The 21,176-nt window shown below is 39.3% G+C and overlaps 1 protein-coding gene across 1 annotated transcript in view; it reads right to left on the bottom strand.

Annotated features, from left to right (window-relative positions):
• Nucleotides 1–8,974: 8,974 nt before the first annotated feature.
• TRIM66 (tripartite motif containing 66) overlaps nt 8,975–21,176 on the bottom strand; it is a 53,113-nt gene continuing 40,911 nt past the window's right edge. The window contains exons 11-20 of the mRNA XM_009890955.1: nt 20,624–20,896; nt 20,189–20,417; nt 16,948–17,008; nt 14,983–15,157; nt 13,952–14,259; nt 12,942–13,065; nt 11,434–11,508; nt 10,170–10,322; nt 9,350–9,568; nt 8,975–9,034 (exon numbers count right to left, since the gene is read on the bottom strand). Of these exons, the coding sequence (XP_009889257.1) occupies nt 8,975–9,034; nt 9,350–9,568; nt 10,170–10,322; nt 11,434–11,508; nt 12,942–13,065; nt 13,952–14,259; nt 14,983–15,157; nt 16,948–17,008; nt 20,189–20,417; nt 20,624–20,896 (1,677 nt within the window). The remainder of the gene's footprint in view (nt 9,035–9,349; nt 9,569–10,169; nt 10,323–11,433; nt 11,509–12,941; nt 13,066–13,951; nt 14,260–14,982; nt 15,158–16,947; nt 17,009–20,188; nt 20,418–20,623; nt 20,897–21,176) is intronic.

Genomic DNA, 21,176 nt, shown 5'->3' with positions numbered 1-21,176 from the left:
TTCCACCAGTTCACCCCAGGTGAGAATCTGGTCAAATAATCACATAACAGTAAGGCTTATTCATGTATCTTCTCCATGAGAATCTAGTTTACACCTATTTACAAATCTCTTTTTATATTCAACAGCTTTGATGCAACTGTATGTATTTTTAATAAATAATATGTGGGGGGTTTATTGTTAATATTTATTTATATGGCCACAGCTTTATTAGAAATGTGGCTGTTCTGTCTTTTCCATAATTGGTGCATAAGGGTTAGAGAGACTTTTGGAAAACTCTGCTGTTTTGACAATATCCATATTCAAATAAAGCTTCTTTGACAAACACTTTCAGCTTGGTTTTCTCATCCATTTGAATTTAAGCACTATCTTTTTCTAGAAAGAGAATAAAGGGGGAAATTAATTTCCCTTTTTCCCCATAATACCAGATTGAGAGAGCGCTATCAAGAGGTATATAAGCACTAACTGTTTTCTGCTGGATACTTAAGGGAAACAGATGGGTGTAATTATGGTTTTATGGAGATCTTACCTAAAATGCTTACACTCGGCTGCCACATTACAGTTTGATTTTCGGTTATAAATACATATATTAATCTTTGTAAAGGTCTGTACAGGTTTTAAGCTTAGGGGGAACATACAGCTTCGTAGCTACTTCACAGAGAAAGAAACCACCTTAAAACCAGTAGGCACAATGACACTGGAACCTCCAGGACCTAGAGGCGAGAGCTTAGAGCAACTAAAATCATGCTGCAAATCAGCAGAGGGAGCCATCTGACTTGTTTTACAAGTACGAACTCTGCTTGCTACCCTACAGTCAGCCCAGCCGCCTGCGTGCCAAATCTTTACATGGCTTTACCACAGGGTGGTGACTCTCCCGTTACAGACGAGGAGCAGGTTGCCTCGCTGTGTCATTTGGTCTAAAGAGAATATGGGGAAAACCTCGGCTTTGCTGCATCGTTAAAGTTTACTGACCATCACGGCTGTGTCACCACCTCTGGAAGTGACCAGTAGCTAAACGCTTCTGAGGAAGCTGAGAAAACACCCGTTCAGTTGCAAAAGCTAACTTTTTTATTTCTCCCTTAGTTATCTTCATCTCCTCCCACCCCTTTACAACTGTGTAAGCATTTTCTCTTTTCATAAGAGCTGCAGAAGCAGTTTTGGTCAAATCAGTGGGGACAGTTACACATAGAACTTAACTTCTCTGACAAAAACAGCAATAACGATACTGCAATGCCACCCCCATAGTATTGCCTATCTGTGTTTACTCACCTTTAATTCCTTTAAAGAAATTCTCCTTTTGCTCCCATCTGATCAGACAGTGATCTGTACAGGTTTTAAGCTAAGGAAAAGGAGCCAATAATCATGATGCATTTTAAAATTTGAACTGCAGTTTTGACCGGTAAAGTAATATGAACACAAAAGTCCATGTGATTTTGGATCTCTAGTTCCAGAACAATTTTTTTTTTTCCCCAGGAATTGCAAGAAACACGTACAAGGTTAAAAGATACAGTCCTCTTGCCCCAAGCTCAGAGTCTTTTCCTCCTGAGATCTGTTCCTCTTTCTCATCTGTCATAACGGTGAGTTTGAAAGCTAAACTACCTCTGAGTGACCTCAGTTAAATTAATCTGTTTTCAATGCATTTACACAGATACTCTGGAGGGAACAATTTGATTATCTAATCATTTAATTACAAACTGCTGAATTAATAATGCAGGAGAACTAAACTGAAAATGAGAAGGGCATTATTGGACTGACAGCTGGGAAGAGGTGAGGCAACTGATGTAAATTTATTTGTAAACTGAACATACATTATTTGGAAACAGTAAAATCCAGTAATTGCAGAATCCAACTTAGTTTGCAGGTTATCTTCCCTTCTCTAGCCAGAGGAGTAGAAGGCTAAGTTCCATGGCTACAAAAATACTCAGATACGTACAGTATTTCCTAATTAGAACCACTGAAAGGAGGGAAATTATATATTGTCCTTCCATTAAATATCTTTCTGCTATGTAAATATCTAGATAGCAGATGAAGCGAGTGCTGGAGCAACACTTTTCCCAGCTTAGGGACTGGATGTCTCCAGGGTGCTCCCACCTCTCCAGCACGTGTCCACAGCAGGCTGCCTCTCCCCTGCCCTTAGGGATTACAGTCCCCATGGCACGGGGCTTAGCCTGGCATGATGCAACAAAACACAGCATAGCCCAGTGCTAGCAATCTGGGAAGAGCTTTGAACATGATGCAAATGTTATGGCTGACCAGTGAGACTGTCACCTCGAAAGATCATTGCTGTGATTTCCTTGTCCAGCAGACTCATGCCAATCAATAGTGCTGGCACTGCAGAGATTTTTGTGGGATTTAAAATATCAAAAATAAAGAAGCCAACTTTCATTTTTCTCAAATGGTATAGAATATTACTTCTGAGGACCCTTTATGAGGTTCATTCTCTGGAGAAAATCCATCCTGTGTCTAATATCCCTGAGATAACCTTACTCAGCCAGAGATTATTGTTACAGTCTGCATTGCCCAGGCCACTGCAGCTGCTCCCATGCTGTGAGGCAGCATAGGTTTGCAGCAGTGGGTCGAGTATTGCCCCATTCCCCTTCACTGGATAAAACTTCCTTGTAGATAAAAAAAGGTTTGTGTGATTTTCAGCACCGCTCCAGGACTGGAGATGCTAACCTGAAGCACCGTTTGCAGCATGCTGCCAGGGCCAAATCCCCTCCTCTGTAATGAATGCTTTTAGCTGTGCATCCCAAACCTGAAATGTCTCACAATACTTTCACACTTAATACTGCTAGATGATAATTCTGCAACCAGGTCCGAGGGCCATATTCAATTTCCATCTCTGCTGCTCACTTCTTCCATTAGCCTATCATGTTGTTTTTCACAGTTATAAATGGGAAATATTTATAAGTACATCACAAACATGGATGAGAGCCAGTTTACCAATGTTTCTAAAGCAGTCAGAGACCACAGAGAAGAAGAAACAGAGGAGTGTCCACTGTTTGCTTAAAGCACTGAATTTTTTTAATGTTATTTCTCATAAACTGAATCCCACCTGTACATGTTAATATAGTGCACTGCAGATGCCTGAGGTATCTACAATTATGTGTAAGAAGCAGCACAGAGTTTGGGTAGGATGTAAGGATGAATTTTGAATAGATTTTCACTTTATCTAAGCTCTATATTGTTTCTTTATTTATAACATAGACTAAAATATCCTACAAGGTTTTTGTTTAATTTCTGTGATTTACAGAACACTTTTGCATAGTCTGCTGGTTGTATAGATATCATCCCATTCTATTAATATTTTAATTATTAGAGATTAAGGGTGTTTTCCATCTGCTGCTTGGCTGCAGGAGAGAACTGCTTAGCTTGGACCAGTGATCTGTAAATTCAGAAGTGTTGCACTATGCACCACAGACTATGCAATACAGCATAGACGTGCATAAACTGTTTCCTTTACTTAAATTTAGGTCTGTTTTAATGCTGTTGCAAAAAACATTAAAAGTGTAGTAAATAGCAAAAATGTGCTTATTTATAGAATGAACACACTGACTTACAAATTACCGTACAATCCAGAAATTACTACATAAAATATCCCACCACTCCAATACCCTAACTTTCCTGCTACAACACAGTTTATGTGTTTTACTTTCAATGTCTAAAGATAGCTTTGTTCTGCTGCTTTTTCATGATCGCTTTATGCTGGCATTTGCTGGGCCAAATATAAAAACAGATTAAGTTCTATGAGTTTCTATGAGCATAATTCAACATTTGAAACACTACTAGAGTGCTGTGTTTATTCATTCAGCCAGGAGAGAAGTTCAGCCCAGTGCAGGCAGTCAGCACAAGACCTGGTGATCAGCTAATTATATAATGTCTATCCACAGGAGCAATTCTCACCGTTTCAGATGTACAATCCAAACATTAGCTCTGATTTGAATATTTTACAATGCTTTCACTGTAAATCTCCCTGAAGGCATCTCATGACTTCCCTGTTTGTCCCGTACCCGCACTACACTGAGAAACTCAGGAGGAAGTTTACCGTAAAAAATGAAAGAGCACCAACACATTTTCTTACAGCAGAGTATCATGGAATAATGACCAAGTACTGAATTTATAAGAGATGTAAGAACCATCCCTGCTTTTACTAACTTCATCAGAAGCAAGAGCAGGCTAAAAAGCAAACAAGAAAAAAATATCCAACTATATTTCATTTCCTGCCCAAATATCAGTGTATAAAAATAGATTATTTTTTTTTCCATCTAAAGTGAACTCACAACTATTAGTGAGAAACATTGTCTAAAAGTCATTCTAGTGTGGCAAGCAATCAGGTGCATCAGGTAAGGGAGGAATGTTGGGATACAGGACATCTCAGCACAGACCATCTAGGAACATAGCATCTATGTTGTGCCTAAAATAACTAAGTGACATCTGTATCAGCTGTACTGGAAACCTGGATACCCTCACTGACTTTCACAACAAATTTAATAAGCATTGCCTCAGTACCAGACTGCCTCTGGAACACTTCCATACTGACATAATTGTCCTAGGTGCTACAATAAAGATCAAGAATAGTGACTTACAAACTAACATCCACAGCACAACCTTAAATCAGTGTTGCTACTTCCATAAAAGTGGTAACCATCTCAAATACTCTCCAAAAGCAGTACAATACTCCCCAACCTTCAGACACTACCCTATTTGCTCTGGGAAAAACACTTGCATGTCTTATCTCCTTAACCTAAAAAGGACTTTTCTACAGCAAAAATATACTGTGAGATAGAATCTACAGGGAATCTGTTACAAATTACAACCTATGCAAGAAGAAGTTATCAGAGAAGTAACTTTCAAGAACATCTTTCAGACACTTGGAATGAAAATGGAGCAAGTGGAGCTAGATATTTGACAACAGATTTGAACATTTCAATTTCTCATCTCCACTGTAAGTATTATACACCAACACAGTAAACACTTTTCACAACAAAGCCATCCAAACATCATGTTCCTACCATTACATATCCTAATACAAACTTCTACAAAAGTCTGCTTAGCAGACTAAATGCTACCAATCTACTACATGCTGTCATGAAAACACATGTAACTACACACTAAAATGGACTTTCCTAAGCATTTACTAAAGGACAGGAACAGACAGTAGGGTAATATTTCTCAAAAACAATCACTCCACATCTCACTTCTTGCCCCTGATCTACAAAGACAGCTTCAAAAGATGTTCATCCTCCTTAGCCCATGACTACTGCCTATCTTTATTTTCCCTCAGATTATCTTGTTGATATCTAACTCAAGTCAGCGAAACTCTGCTGGTACTTATCTTTGAACCCTGTATTTCACTCTTGAAGGAGTTGCATGCCCAGAAGTTTTTCTACATTTTCCTGTTTGTACAATAAAAAAGTTACCTCTATCTACAAATTCTCTCTTAATTATGTCTGAAGAGCAGCACAGCTGTAACCCTGAAAGAACGATTCCTTACCCCTCAAACCAGTAGGCCTCCAGGTCAGGAAGTTGCTGCTGATAGTTTCATACTCCCATAAACCAAACTGAGAGGAACCAAAAAAGGACAGAAAAACACTTGCAGTGTCTGCTAGACTTTTTGCCAATACAGTATTTTTGTTCTATTTTTTATAAATTATTCCATAATTCTTCAATTTCTAGCATTTTCAATTTTAGAATATCTTTTCTGATTCCTTCTGATTAAATACACCAAAAAATTTTTTTCATCTCCCTAGTAAGTGGTATGTTCCTTGGCCCTTTAATATATACATACATTTAAACTACAAACATTTTTTCTTACTTGTTCATGGCATGTTTGGTTATCAGTAACTTACACTAATTGAAAAACGAAAACGCAAAATATCTACTTGGCATTGAAAATTCCAGCACAAATAGAAAACTGATCTCCTGTGTTAGCATAGCTGCTCTTGTAACCACTCTGCTTTACTATCAGTAGTTATCAGCAACTTACCTAATAAGTGTTAAATGATATTACATAATCCATGTAGTAATTGAAAGCAGATGTACTCAGAGCAAAAATTTCAGATTGATGTGCAAAAATACATTTCACATATTTTATTGTTGAGCAAAGTACATTACACATATAAACATGCAGTCATTCAATAATCTGAATTGTTAAACACCTGTTTGTCTTAACTCTAATGTCATTCTGCTGTAATGATACTGGAAGAAGTATATCTTTGAAATTGTCTGTAGGGGAATGAATGTCAAATTTGTAGCTGTCATTTCTTTTTCAACAGACCTATTACTGAAGGGCAATTAATCTCTTTTCCAACTGCTTAAGCACAAAGAGGATTTTCCCATCCTACATGTAACCCGTTACTGAAGAAAAAAGGAAAAATTGTGCCCTTGGTTGTGTCTGCAGGAGCCTATTGCATTGTCTGGGGTTTCCACAGTGTTCCTGGCATTTGTTTCTGCTATACTTATTTGCAGTGGAAAACTTCAGTGGTTCCCCCTTGCTTCCTTTCCTACACATTCAGGATTGTGAAACAGGCTGTGTGATAAAAGAAAAAGAAACTACATAACCTATCACTTCTCTTTTGGGCCACACGGGCTGTTAGATTTTGGAAGACAGACCCTTCCTTTCATACCCATCAGAGCCATTATCAGTGAGCAATTGGAATTCAACAGAGTAAATGTACCAAGAATTTATGAGCCCTGGTGGTATGGTGTCCAGCAGCAGGAGCATCACAAGCCAGCAATTTTAAGGCAATGTCTGAGGTGGAGAATGTTCTCGTGACATGAAATGTATTGTGAAGTTGCTGACCCACAGATTTGTGTTTGAAAGTATGTGAAGTCATACATATGAGTTCAGGTTTTGTTCTGCTTACCAACATGACATTTATGAGTATTTTTTTTAACTGTTTCTGTGTCTTAGTGAAGTAATCAAAAAAAAAGTGAGCCTTAAGAGTGCTCAAGCCATAGAGTCCTTCCAGCACACATCCAAAGGGTATCTATACATGATGACAAACTGGTACACTTCTATATTTAATAAAGGTATAATACACCCTGGAAAAAATTATTAAAATGGGTGTTCTTCAAAACTAACGGTACAGTTAACAAACTTACAGCCTTTAAGAAACAGAAGCAGGCTCTTGTTGACTCTGCTCTTCTAGGAAAGGAGGAAGTCGTCAATATTCTCTCCCATTTCTACCTCTGCCTCTAGATGAAGCCTCTACAGCATATCATTTTTGTACTATTAATGGTAGAAGATAGGTCTTTGGTGGAGGAATTAATTACCACCTGAGAAAAAGTGATACCTGTAGCACAGATAAGCGTGATTAATTCAGTTACAAACCTGCACTCATTTCCCTGTGCCAAGACACTTACGGTTTTGAGTATAGGAGTTTGACATAAAGCAAACACATAGGAATTCACATATAGAAAATGTAAAGGCTGTCCCTTCATCTCACAGTTTTGCAGTCAGCTTATAATATCCAGGTTTTCATTTCTTCAAAGAAAAGAAAACATTAGCTCACTACCAAGTTAATGGCAACCAGTAAGTCACACAGACAGTAGAATATAACATTCACATCTTATTATTTCATATATAAACCTTTACTTTAAAGTGTTATCTAAAATAACATACATGGTTACCAGACCAAATAGCCCATATAAACTATGCTGAAAATATCATCTTTATTTACAGGAACATAATTAAAATGAACTTTAACTGTGTTTGAGATTTGCAACAACGCTTCTCTCAGAGCCAGACCGCAGCCCAGCTTTACGCTGCTGGGCAGAGCTCTAAGGAGGAAGATGACCCTCACACACATGAAGAAAGCATTGGCCACACACAGATCTGGCTCACCTGCTTCTGGAAGAGGTGGGAAGCAGCTTGCAAAACATCACTCTCTGATCAGGTGTCATGTCTTGTTACCTATCCCACCCTTCAGGCTTTACAATTACACGCTACCCTTTGTTCAAGTGAACTCTAAAATTGCTCTTCTGGCCCTTGGTGGTGTTCTGCCAATACATTGTGGAATTTAGCAAAAAAAAACAAGAAAAAAAGCTTAGGCATTCTTTCATCTGTTTGAGCTTCTACATATACCCATTATCATCATCTTCTAGCACTGTTGGTAATCACAACTACAAGAAATAAGCAAAGAGAAAATCAGGAATATATGACTTTATTTTATAGGCACTTCTATAACCATGTAATTTGCTTCATAGTTAATTTACTGAATTTCTGCTTTAAAGAAAAACAACTGGCTTGCATTGCATAAAAATGCTACCTTGGAGACCCAAGAAATCCCACACTGCTTTACCAAGGATGAATTAGACACCAAAAGAATCATTCCTTGCAAACAGAGCATCCAGTATGCACTCAGAAACAGCTCACACAGAGCCCTAGTATTAGCACTATTAGCACTTGTTCTTCGTGATTTAATGAAAATGCTCAGCTTCAAAAGAAACAGCGAATCAGAGAATCACATTCGACTGTATCTTATAGGCCTTGAGCAGTCAACCTCCCAGAAAAATCATTGAATAAGACAACGGGATTAGGGCTTTTACGACTACACATTGTATTTATCACAAATCATGGCCAACATTCACACTGAGGTTGCAAGATTATTATTACATGGTTACCTGTGCTCTATAAAATAGAGATGTCACGTTGAACAGATTATAAAATGGTACTGCAGTATTAGATATTATTAGCATGTTACTTTTATTATTAATCATCATTACCTATCACCAAAACATTAGTACTTCAGTGTAAACACTGCAAAACATATATATGATTTAACAGATTGAATATTGACAGATTCAAACACTTTGGATCTGTTATCTATCCACAACATCTAGAAATAAGGCATATGGTCAGCAGATTAGGAGAGTTTAAATAAACAGCCCAAGTGCTTTGCTTTCCTCCCACACACCTTAACTGTGTCAGTTATGCTGCTGGATTCCTCATAGCAAATCTCATATCTTGAGGAGGTCATACCTGAGGAAGGCTGTTAGCTGGCTGAAACATCATTCTTTTAGTTTTTTCACTTTCCTGTGTACAAAGGAAACAAACAGTGAATAGCTAGAGGGCTTAGTCTTTTTAAAAATCTTGGCAGAGTCTTCTGCTAGGAAGATAACTGTGTGGCCCGAGAGACTTCATTTGTTCATGCTCACACATTTATACACAACTGACACTTTATTCCACTCAGAGGATCTTGACATAAAATTGTAGAACTGATCACATCTCTGTGATAGAAGCTTGACAGTTTTCCCACACAGCCCTGTCAAAACTTCCCATCAGTAGCTGTAAACAGAATTAGCAGGGTGGCCACTTAGCAATCAAATGCTTTTGCTTTTGCAATCTTACAGCATGGCGCCGTCTCCTTTTAGGCTGAATGCACTCTGGTCCATATGACGGCCACTGAAAATCTTGGGGCAGCATTTTGCTATTCCGACTCTCCACTTCTTCAGAATCAGAGTCTTCTTGTTGAACTGAAGGAAAATGCCTATCTGGATAAATCTCCTTCAGTTTGCCCTCAAAGAATACATCTAGGCATCGTCCAGCCTCCGCAACCTCTGAATCGGGCTGTAAGAGAATAAATAGCCATTCAGTGTTACCACTCAGAAAACATCAAGGATCAAAACCAAACGACTACCCTACCTTAATGTCTCACCTTGGTTCTGTCTGCTACATCTCCATTAGTCTCCTGCACACTTTCTACAGCCCATTAGTCCCTCTGCATTTACAATGTAAGTGAAAAACAGAAGGTGCTATTAAGGAACATGTTTCTGCACCTCTAAGAAAAAAAGAGATGTGCAGTGAACTAGAAAGAATAGCGGTCATCATTGCTTAGGAATTTCTATGCACCTGAATTTTCCCTAGCTATTTTGCTGGCTATGACTGACTTCTCACTGCAAACTCAGCATCATTCCAGTAACTTGTCTGCTAAGATGTCCCTCTTTAATTTTAGATGCCTATGTATTTCAAGTTCTCAGGTCCACATATAGCTCCATTCCTGTCATTACAAATTTTTTATATAATTTCCAAAGAGTAAAACTGATTAATACTTCTGAGTATCCCAATCCCATATCTGATGTCACCAGGACCAATAGTTACACCAGCAGGACGGCTTGAAAGAGCAACATTCTGCTTTGTATCCCTCCATCCATGCATATTAGAAACCTACATAATTGAACTTTGCACAGTTCCAAAACATGAGACGCACGTCAGTCACAAGTTCCTCAGGTGCAGAATAGTGGGACTTGTCCTTTTTTTGCAGCTTTTTTCGTATGATTGACAAATCCATTGGCCTTTTAATGATCTGATAATAATGCCGTGCCTGCAATAAGAATAAAACACAGGTATGCAACCTTTTTAATCCAAACATTTCCTCTCTAGTGACTTCTATCCAAGTTTGGACACAAGTCACTGCAGAGGATTCCTTGCATCAAGGAAGACAGCTCTAGTCTTTTGGTGCCTACACTTGCACTTCATCTTCCTGGGTGCTTTTTTATTTGATTAAAAAACATATTTGCTTGCAAGATTGATCTTGAAAACAGCACACTTCAGTGACTACTCTGCTGTTTTCACCATAATCAATAATACATGCAACATTGACAATTAGATAACATTTGCCCCAAGCAGTTATAAAAATAATGTGCTGAGATACTGGCAGCTGATACTGTGGGAAGTAGTCTGCCAAGCACAACTAAGAATCTGCTACTATGCGCTCTTTTAAAAGTTCAACAAAAGTCTTTTTCAATGGGCATCAGCTAGCAGGATATCCCACTCCTTAAATCTTTCTGGGTCAAAACCTATTTGTTAGGTAATGTGTTCCATAAGTTCATTGCAAGCTTCATTAGGTGGAATGGTTTTTACATTGTTATTTGGACTATTCCTACACATAAACCCTTTTTTTCCCCTCTCATTTTCCTCTTCCAACTTGTTTCACATTGTGTTCTACTGTTACAATACCATGAATCTACATTTTCCTTAAAACAGCCAGTTGATATTGCAAATGTTGTGTACATGGCTGAAATAGCAGTCTCTACATCTTCCCCTGAACGCAGTCACATTACCACCTTTGTGAAAAACACCAGAAAAGAGGGAGTCCAGGGTTATTTGTAAAGCAGACCTCTCTTATGGCAGTGCAACATTCTCCATACATGCAGCAAGTCAACTTTCTTAATCACTGGAACCCCTCATATACCTTTAGTATCCTACCAGCATCTTAAATTGGCACTCAAACCTGGCCTGAGAACATTGGCCAGCATTTACCTGCCTCTGACCTGGCATCTTCTAAGCACTTGCAAGAGGGAAACACCTACCCTTCCCTAGGAGGCAACACTGTTCAGAAAAAAAGACAATGTAGATCTTTCAAGAAGACAAAAGGAGAGGTGTGCCAGAGTATTCTTTGGATTCCCTCTGACCCGTGAGTGTGCAGTACTTACCAGGGGGCTGACGGGTTCATGGAATGGGAGGCTCATACTACTGCAGAACAGGGAAAGCACCAGCTTTTCACACTTCTGTAGAGGCCAAATTTGAAACACATTTTAATTCAAAACAAGTCAGTTTCATTTTTACCCTTAGTTAATCGATTATAATAACAACAAGGGAAGTTTTCATGTAGTCTGTGCATTTCTGATGCAAAATGGCACACTTCACTCAAACCTGGGGGACATTTTGCCTCGTAACATTTGTATAGTTTTAAAAGTGAGGATAGTCAAGAAATGCAAGAGAAGCAACATTATATAAAAATTTTTGTATGCATGTGTCTTTCCTGGAAACTCTTGGGAATTCATCGCTATCACTATTTCATTTCTGCACTCCAGATCTATTCCTTGGCTCTTGAGTAAAAGAACAGCAGCAACAGTGTGGAAACAGTTAAATGGGAAATGTTTCACACTGTTCATATCCATTCATACAAATGGAAGTAAGTTACGTGGTTGTTAGCACTGTATGAAAACAGTTCTGTTTAATCATTGTTAACTTGTAAAATACTTGTACTAGTCTCTGTTTTTTCTACTGATGCAAAAAAATGCACTACAAAAACATTATAAGCCACGTTTGCTCACAAGTAATGGAATTTCTAATCAACTCAATTTTCTACATAGAACCTCAATAATCAAGTAGCTCAGGTCTGGAAACAGCATGGAGGAATTTGAGCAGTGCTGTGGCTATGCTCATAGGCCCCAGGCTCAAGGGGCCCCAGTGCTCTAAGAACCATTGTTGTTGTTTTTGTGTATGGTGCCCAGATTAGACCAATGTCTTTTTCTAGGCTTCATTTCTGCAGGGCCAGCTCAGCATCTGCACTCAGCTGTGTGGACTCAGCCTCCCTATCCAGCTGTCACCAATATACACAGGACATTTATTTGGAACTTGCGGCTTCTAAGTACCAAGTGGACTTCAAGAAAAGGCAATTTTCATGTGAGATTTGGTAGAGGAAACTGGTAATGGGGATGTAAAGAGATAAGTTTTCATCTAGGCTGAGTTACCAGTGCCTAAATGTCATCTTCAAGGTGATTAATGGTACATATGAAGTCCATGTGATGATTTCATACCAACTGAAAGTCAAAAAGTGTTTGCATCACAAAAATGTCATTGCAACTGGACTAAGTAGATGTCTAAGAAGGTGCCAAGTCTTAAAAGAAAAAGATTCAGTGGCAGAAAGCCAAGCAAAGTCAATTCAGAGAAGCTTGCTCTGCTACTGAATGCAACTTCCCTGTCCAAAGAAGAAAGGAATTCCAGATCTGCCTGTTTCATCTTTCTATAACACCATTCACAGCAATATCTTGATAGAAGAGACCGATGCAACTGAATGCTAACAATACTTTTGTTGTATTTACTACTCTCTGAAACATTCAAGTAGCAACCAAGTCAAAACAGTAATCTTTCCAATGAAGAGAATGAAGAGATCATATGTCCTTTTCTAAATAGTACAATATATAGTTATTCCCACCTTCTGGTCATAGTCATCAAGGCCATATTGTGCATTATAGCTGTGGCTGTACCGTGTGTTTTCACAGTCATATTCTACCTCTGGCTTCACTGGATTACGGCAAAGCGTGCACACCCATTCTCCCCTGCAAAACAAGAACACAAAACTTGTGTCAAATTTTGTCATCCACGTTGTCAAATACCAAACCTCAGGAATCAATGTATTCAGAAACAAGTCTCATCCTTAACTAGCATTCTGCAACATCAGGGCCTGAATAACATCAGGGCCTGAATAATTACAGAACTATGAATACAGAAATTTAGTAAAGGGAATTAATTTACTTCATTAGAATTTAACTTTGCAAGGAAGTTATTTTAAAAGGAAAAATTGGTTTTCACATTGTTTTGAATCTAGAGCTTCAATAATGACTTAGCTATTAGAGAAAAGAGTGAAATGCCAAGAGATGGAAATTCCCGCTTTTTGAACAGAAACAACAAACCAGAATCTACAAACTAATATCTCACATCATATTTTTCTCAGTTGAGACAGCTATTTGGGCTTGGCACAAATGAAGTAGCCTCTCATCCCACCTGGTAATGATTTGTAACAGAATTCAGAGTTATATACCACAAGTAATGCACATTATTCAGCCACACTTTCAAAGCTCGGTATGTGGATGTGTACCTAATTCTGGCTCTTTGTCACATACAATTAATTTGTGACAAATTGCTAGGGAATGTATGTCTTAGGAAAACCAATGTCCCAAACATTTCCACAAAAGCCCCAATAATCCTCAGTTTCCATAAAACTGTCTAGAAAACTGAACAGGGAAAGAGTTCTCGTTAATAATTCATCTAGTTCCTAGTGTGTAAGGCAATTCTTCCCTCTGCAAGAAAAGTAACAAAAAAGGCAAGTGGGAGATGCAGTCCTTGGCCTTGTGCAAGACTGACACATACAGCCCTGAGGATATATCCTGCCCCAAGGCAGTGAGCAGAAACTGAGCACATTACTGAAATGTCATACATACTTACACTGGAAAGCTGAGCAGGGCTGGAACATGGCAGGAGAGATGGAAAACCTTGGGGCAGTGATCACAGCACAACAGTTCTCCTCCATTAAGACATACAGCACAGAAATCCTCATTTTCAATTGGACTGACTTCCTGAGTAACTGGAGATTTTTTCATGATGGAGATACCATTGCTGTGCTTCTGATCAAGAGATGGAGGATCTACAGGAGGAGACTGTGTCTGTTCTACAGCCTGGGATATCAGAAATTTTCTGTCCTCTGACTTGTTCTCTTTGGGTTTCAGTCCTTCAGGTGGACTATCTTTATTAACCTTGAAGGAAAAAAAATCTGGGATCACACAAACATAATTTTCATATATAAGCATATAACAGCAGTGGTTATCTTCAGACAAAATGGTTTCTCTGCATTGAACTCTACTGGAGAGGGCAATGGGGTTCAGAAGGGCCACGCTCAGCTTGATGTCTGCCACTGGCTGGCCAGGTCACCTTGGTCAAGTCATTTCCCCCACATACCACCATATAATAGCACTGTAAGAGAGCTGCACAGATTTCATATCACAGACGATAGAAACAGGATATTTTACAATTGTATTTGCAAATTTTACTGTAAACAACTCTCAGCTTTCTGTGGAAAGAAGTTCACACTCAAGACTCCAATGAAGCAATAGAAAACAAAGCTTTTTAAAAACTATTACACTGTGATTTCTGGAATCGGTTCCTATCACTCAAATATGCATTTGGGTCAGTCTTAAGCTATTTATCTTCTATTAGTAACTATACAGATGAACCAGGATGTTTACTAGAATACAAAAACACTACAGCTATCCAATCCCAGAAACAAACTTCTCAGAAATGGAAGTATCAGGGACCTACACTGCAAACTAAAATCTGCATCTCTATTACTTCAACCCATCACAGAAGTGTCCAAGAGTGAAATGAATCAACAGACTTGTTTGGTGTGTAATAACTTTCAGAAATTGTGGGTCCAAGCCAGTGGGATAAAGGGGAAAAAGCCTCAAGGAAATACCACTCACCTTTATAGACATGCTTGAAGACTGGGTCCCACATTCAATTATCAGGAGGAAATTGCCCTCCTGCTCATTGTCCTGTGGCTGGAGCTTAAACACTGGGAGCTCCCCTGCTTCTGATGTACATATTTTTAAACGTTCCAGTCTCACATAGGGGTTCTTCTGCTCCTTAGGGCCAGCTCTACAATCAGAATGACACTGGTTAAATCCAGTCATATTCCACAAAATTCTCGTCCCCACCGAGTTTCAACATTTTCACACACTATTGTTTGTGTTCCTTTTCCTTTGAAACTGTGACTCCTCTGGCTAAACACTGAAATGTTTTTTCACATGCCATTTCTTTAAGAATTCTAAATGTGAATGCAATCACTTTAAATTAATCATATGTGTAAATGCATTACTAACTTCTTTGTCCTGCTCCGTATATTTTTGCTTTAATTATTCATAGAATTGCAGAATCATAGAATCATTTAGGTTAGAAAAGACCTTTAAGATCATCGAGTCCAGCTGTTAACCTAGCACTGCCAACTCCACCACTAAACCATGTTCCTCAGAACCCCATCTACATGTTTTTTAAATACCTCCAGGGATGGCAACTCCACCACTTCCCTGGGCAGCCTGTTCCAATGCTTGATAACCCGTTTGGTGAAGAACATTTTCCTAATATCCAATCTAAACGTTCCTTGGTGCAACTTGAGGCCATTTCCTCTTGTCCTATCACTTGTTATGTGGGAGAAGAGACCGACACCCACCTCGCTACAACTTCCTTTCACGTAGTTGTAGAGAGTGATGGGGTCTCCCCTCAGCCTCTTTTTTCTCCATACTATACAACCCCCCTTCCCTCAGCCGCTCCTCATAATACTTGTGCTCTATAGACCCTTCACCAGCTTTGTTGCCCTTCCCTGGACTCACTCCAGCACCTCAATGTCATCCTTGTAGTAAGGGGCCCAAAACTGAACACAGTATTCAACGTGTGGCCTCAGCAGTCCTGAATACAGGGGGATGATCACTTCCTTAGTCCTGCCCAACACACTATTCCTGATAAGGGCCAGGATGCTGGCCAAGTTTCTTGGCAAACTGCTGTCTCATATTCAGCTGGCTGTTGACCAACACCTCCAGGTCCTTTTCTGCCAGGCAGCTTTCCAGACACTCTTCACCAAGCCTGTAGCACTGCATGCAGTTGTTGTGACCCAAGTGCAGGACCCAGCACTTGGCCATGTTGAACCTCATACCATTGGCCTTGGCCCATCGATCCAGCCTGTCCAGATCCCTCTGTAGAGCCTTCCTACCCTTAAGCAGATCAACACTCCTGCCCAACTTAGTGTCGTCTGCAAACTTACTGAGGGTGCACTCAATCCCCTCATCCAGGTTGTTGCTAAAGATATTAGGCAGAACTGGCCCCATTGCTGAGCCCTGGGGAACACCACTTGTGGCTGGCTGCCGACTGGATTTAACTCCACTCACCACCACTCTTTGGGCCCAGCCAGTTTTTTACCCAGCAAAGCATACGCCCATCGAAGCGTATGCTCATTCCGATTTAAGTCGTGCTGGATACTTTTCAGCATAGCTGGTTTTGAGCAGGAACACAGCACATCATCAACTTTACTTTAAAATATTATCACAGAAGTAGCTGAAAACAAAATTTTATAAAATTGTTGAGATAATGGTAGTCCTGTTCCCATTCTAATTTTAAGGTTTAATTGGGGCTAAACAGTTTCTAATTGTTCAAGTGAGATAAGCTTGCAAATATTCTGGAATATTCCACAGAATAACAGAAATACAGAACTCACCACTTCTTTTAAATTGCTGTTTTCAAGTTCAGGAGAATATTTTACAACTTTCAGAACCATTATCTATAAGGAATCTTGCATTCTTTTTAAGTTCTCCGTTATCATTAAGTATGACAAATTTTCTAAATACATGCGTAAAATTTCATGGCCAGTGCCTTTGTATAAGAAAAGACTCTGTTACCTGACATTCTGATTGCTTTTCATATCCATTTCAAAATGTTCCTTTTCACAGTTATTGGAATCTGGAACAGAAGATAAGAAAATGAATAAAATATTTATAATACCAGAGTCTGATTAGGGTAGAAAGTACTTCAATATTCATGTCCTTCTGACTAGTGTTTAATGTGATATCGTAAGTGAATTATGGAATCATTTCATCTATATGTATGGTAAATGTGTATGCTATTTTCTATTCTGGGATACAGTCTTTGTCTTCCTCTTTGCTTTTCACCACAGCTTCTGTACTGAATATGAGAAGCATTTCCAAAATATTTTGTTGAAATAGTAACATACCCAGGGAATTATATATGTACACAGCCATGCCACATTCATCCATATACATGGAACAAAATATGTAATACTTTTTTGCTATACAGCCTTTATTGAAGAAAAACAGACCTACTGAGGTCTGAACCCCTGAAGCTCAGGAAGTCTTTGCGGTCTCCTGCTCCACGCTAAGAAGTTTCTGGATAATTCTAGTTACTTGAAAACAGGAAGGAAATTGTGTCTCCCATCTGCCACCAAGGGATGAAAACGACACTGTATGATTCCTTTCTATCCTCCCAACATTTGTAACATATAAACATATTAGTGCAAAACTATCCATTATATAAGCATGCAAATAACTGTAGCTCTTGACTGATACTAGACACAAGAGTAACAAAACAACTTTGGAGAGATGGGATGAATCCCATTCAATGAAATGAATGCCCCGGTGGATGCCCTCATAAATACCAGTCCACTGACAAATTTCACAGTAATTCCTTCTTTTCAGCAAACCAAATACCATGGCTATCTAGAGATGAGTGAGTGCCAGGAAAACATGCTTTTTTAAAGAAAATCTAGCTCCTGTCAATGGTACCTAACCCATGGCTTGAAAGCAATGTGACTCTGAGATACTCTGTTGTTCCCAGCCCCAGGAAACACAATACAATCAAGACTGACAGGGAAAGGTGCATTTCATGTCACTTCTAAAGTGTTATTCACTTGTGATTGTGGCTCAGATGAAGGGGTGGAAGTCAAGGCTCTGGACAGAATTACTACAGGGTGACTGCACACTGAGCTGAAGGAGCAGATCTCATTGCACACTGTCAAACCAGAGGATGTTCCAGTGTTGCTGAGTTCCTAATATTAATCAACATTTCCATCAGCAACTTGGCTCGTGAAATAACAGTACCTATAAAATTTGTGGAAAACACTGAACTAGAGGGATTGCAAACACTGTGGAGAATGTTTATAATTAAAAAATTATCTTAATACATCACAGAAAAAAATCTCCTAAATCAGTAAGACTGAATTGAGATAATTATAAGTATTATGCTTATGAAAGATCAGATGAATGTAATCACAAAGGAAAATTGACTAGGGAACTGTTCTGTAAAAGGAACTAAGGGTTAATGTGGACCATTCGCTACATGCAAGTCAACCACGTAATGCTGTTGCTGCAAAAAAGGCGAATGCCATCCTGCAATGTCTTACCAGGAGTGAGGAATATAAAACACAAGAAGTTGATACCCTGGCTCTGCATAGCACCCCAGAGGCCTCAGCTGCAGCACTGTTTTTGGCTGTGGGCAGCACTCCTTAATTGCAGACAACCCAGAATAGCACAGCAGGAATGAAGTGGTTTTAAAAAATCACAACCCTGGCCCATGAGGAGAGACTGAAACCATCAGATTTGTTTAGTCTAGGAAAAAGAAAAGGGAGGGGAGGCTGTTTACACAAGCCACGATAAGAAGAAAAGTGGCTGTAAGAGCGGAAAATGATGAAATGATGTACAATTTTTACCACATCCCTTGGGGCTAGGATAAGAAGTATTTTCTAGTAAGTTAAGCTGAAATGTTTAGATTTGATATTAGAAAAGGATGATTCACTGGAGATATATACCAGAAGCAGTGGCGTTTTGCAGCGCAGCACTGCTGAAGCCAGTAAGTCCTACTGAGAGCCACTAGCAAAGACAACGTTGCCTTTGCAATGGAGTTAATCTCTCTCACTGGTGCACACTGCATACGGTGGCTGTATCTCTTCAGGTCTCCCCTCACTGCATGCCTTTAAAGAGCGAGAGCAGGATGGGAACTGCTCGCTCCTGATTCTTCCTTGTGAAAAGGGAGCAGCATTGAATTCAATGCTCTAGTCCTTCCATCCTCTTGCACAACAGGACCTGTGCGTTGCACAGGGAAAATGTGTAGCATCCGTTATAGTGAGATTCTGTATGTTGAGGCTGCTTTCTGTGTATGGTGTCACACGACCCAAACCAGATACTACAGAGCTGCTCCTCTCAGAGACACTTAAGCCTGACTGAGGCACAGCTTTTTAGGGCTGCGCCCAATTCTTGCAACTCACACAAATGATTGTGGCATTGTTGTCACAATTTGGCATAGTACATATAAAAAGAACACAAATACATTTCCTCGCCTCACTGAGCTAGGCCTCCTTTGTACTAATTAGAATTCTCTGAATAAAAATACAGCACAGAGATAGAAATATTAATTCATCTTTTACAGAGAAAGGCAGCCAAATATTGGCATAAGTCACAGGATAACAGCTTGATCCTGCAATCCCTTGCTTGCATGAATAGTCCCATTGACTTTTAGAGTTTTCAGGAACGAGGCTTTACAGTGTAGCACAAGGATGCTGGCAATTTGCCCATGAAAAGAGTTAAATAAGGTCTAATTCTCCATTACGGCTGAAGAAATAGGCCTTGGCTGAAAGGAATGTTCCACAGCAGACAGAGCCAAGCAAAAGCACATACTGTGCAATATATTAACCTAACAAAATTTTGCTATGCTACTGATGTGAAGGACTTAGCAAAAGGCACATTACATTTAGGAGGTAATTTTTTTTTAATTGAATTTGGACTCTTCAAACCAGCTCTTCAATAGTCATAACTGCAGGTCTCATTAATAGGATTGCTTCTAAGAGAACTAATACTTCAGGTACTTCACACAGACACACTTGTTTCTGGTTCATAGATGAAGGATGTTACAAATTCAAGGCATATCATTTCCATGTTTTTCCTCCACAAATGAGATCAAACTCGCTTTTCCATTGGATTAAGTACTCTGATAATATTTTAAGCTTGCTGGAAAAGCACATTTATATGTAAGTACATTAATAAGCATACTGCTTTTTAATGCTTGCAATGCACAGTGCTAAAAAAGAAAGTAGGACCGAAAACCTAAATGAAATAATGAAAAGCCTGGTACCTTCTTTGCTTCTAAGTTGTCTCATTCTGGCATTCACAGACAGGAAAGAAGTGTTGCTGAGCAGTTCAGAAGGAGAAGTGCAATGTTGAGATTTTTTGATCGAAAGATTAATAGGCTCTTCAAGCACTTTTTGCATAGAAAGAGTTAATTCATTAACTGCATCTTGCCCAGCAGTAGCCAAGTTGTTTTCTAGAGGATGATCTACAGTATTGAAATCTTCATCTTCCAGCTTCGGGGGGGTGGGGGGGAAGAATAAAATTTTATTATCAGTTTTCTTTCTTTGCATCTTAAGAAAATAATTTGTAATCAGTCTTCAAATACCAGATAAGGAAAACTTTACTTACTGAAATAGCACCTGACTGACTCACTAACAATAACATGTGTTACCAATGAAAGTGGATTTCCTTTCAGTAGAGGAGTTTGAGCAATTCCTACCTTGCACTTACTGCTGCCGTGGAGTGCATCACCTGGTGCGAGGCCAGCAGCAGCCCCAGGGCTCAGGTCACTTGGAGCTCTGCCCAATGCCAAGCTGTAGCTGGGCACCGACTCTGGTGGAGCATCACAGTCACAAAGGGCATTTGGGGATGGGGCAAGTGTTACAGCGGCTGCACCTTGCATCTGTAGATCGGCTGAGCTAGATAACCTTGTTGAAGGTAATTCCATTTCTAAGCCGTTTGAAAAGCCCACAATGCTTAAGGATGCTGAACGCTGGGGAAAGAAAAAAAAACAAAACCAAAACACTATGTTAATAAGTTTTTCATGAGCAAAATGCTACTGATCTTTCTATAAGGGATGAGATACTCTGTTTCAGCTATATGCAATCAACCAGTTGTGTCATGAGGGCTTGAAAGTATCTATTGTAATCTTATACCATTTCCAAAGCTTTAGAGTTTCCACCATTAAAACTGAAAACTGGAAAAGGAGACACCTAGGTTACTCTTCTGTGATTTACAAAAAATGTCTTCCTTTGAAGAAGGAATCAGTCCAA

The sequence above is a fragment of the Charadrius vociferus genome, unplaced genomic scaffold (assembly GCF_000708025.1).
Source record: "Charadrius vociferus isolate BGI_N301 unplaced genomic scaffold, ASM70802v2 scaffold248, whole genome shotgun sequence".
Lineage (NCBI taxonomy): Eukaryota > Metazoa > Chordata > Aves > Charadriiformes > Charadriidae > Charadrius > Charadrius vociferus.
This window is presented reverse-complemented; position numbering and strand designations above follow the sequence as displayed.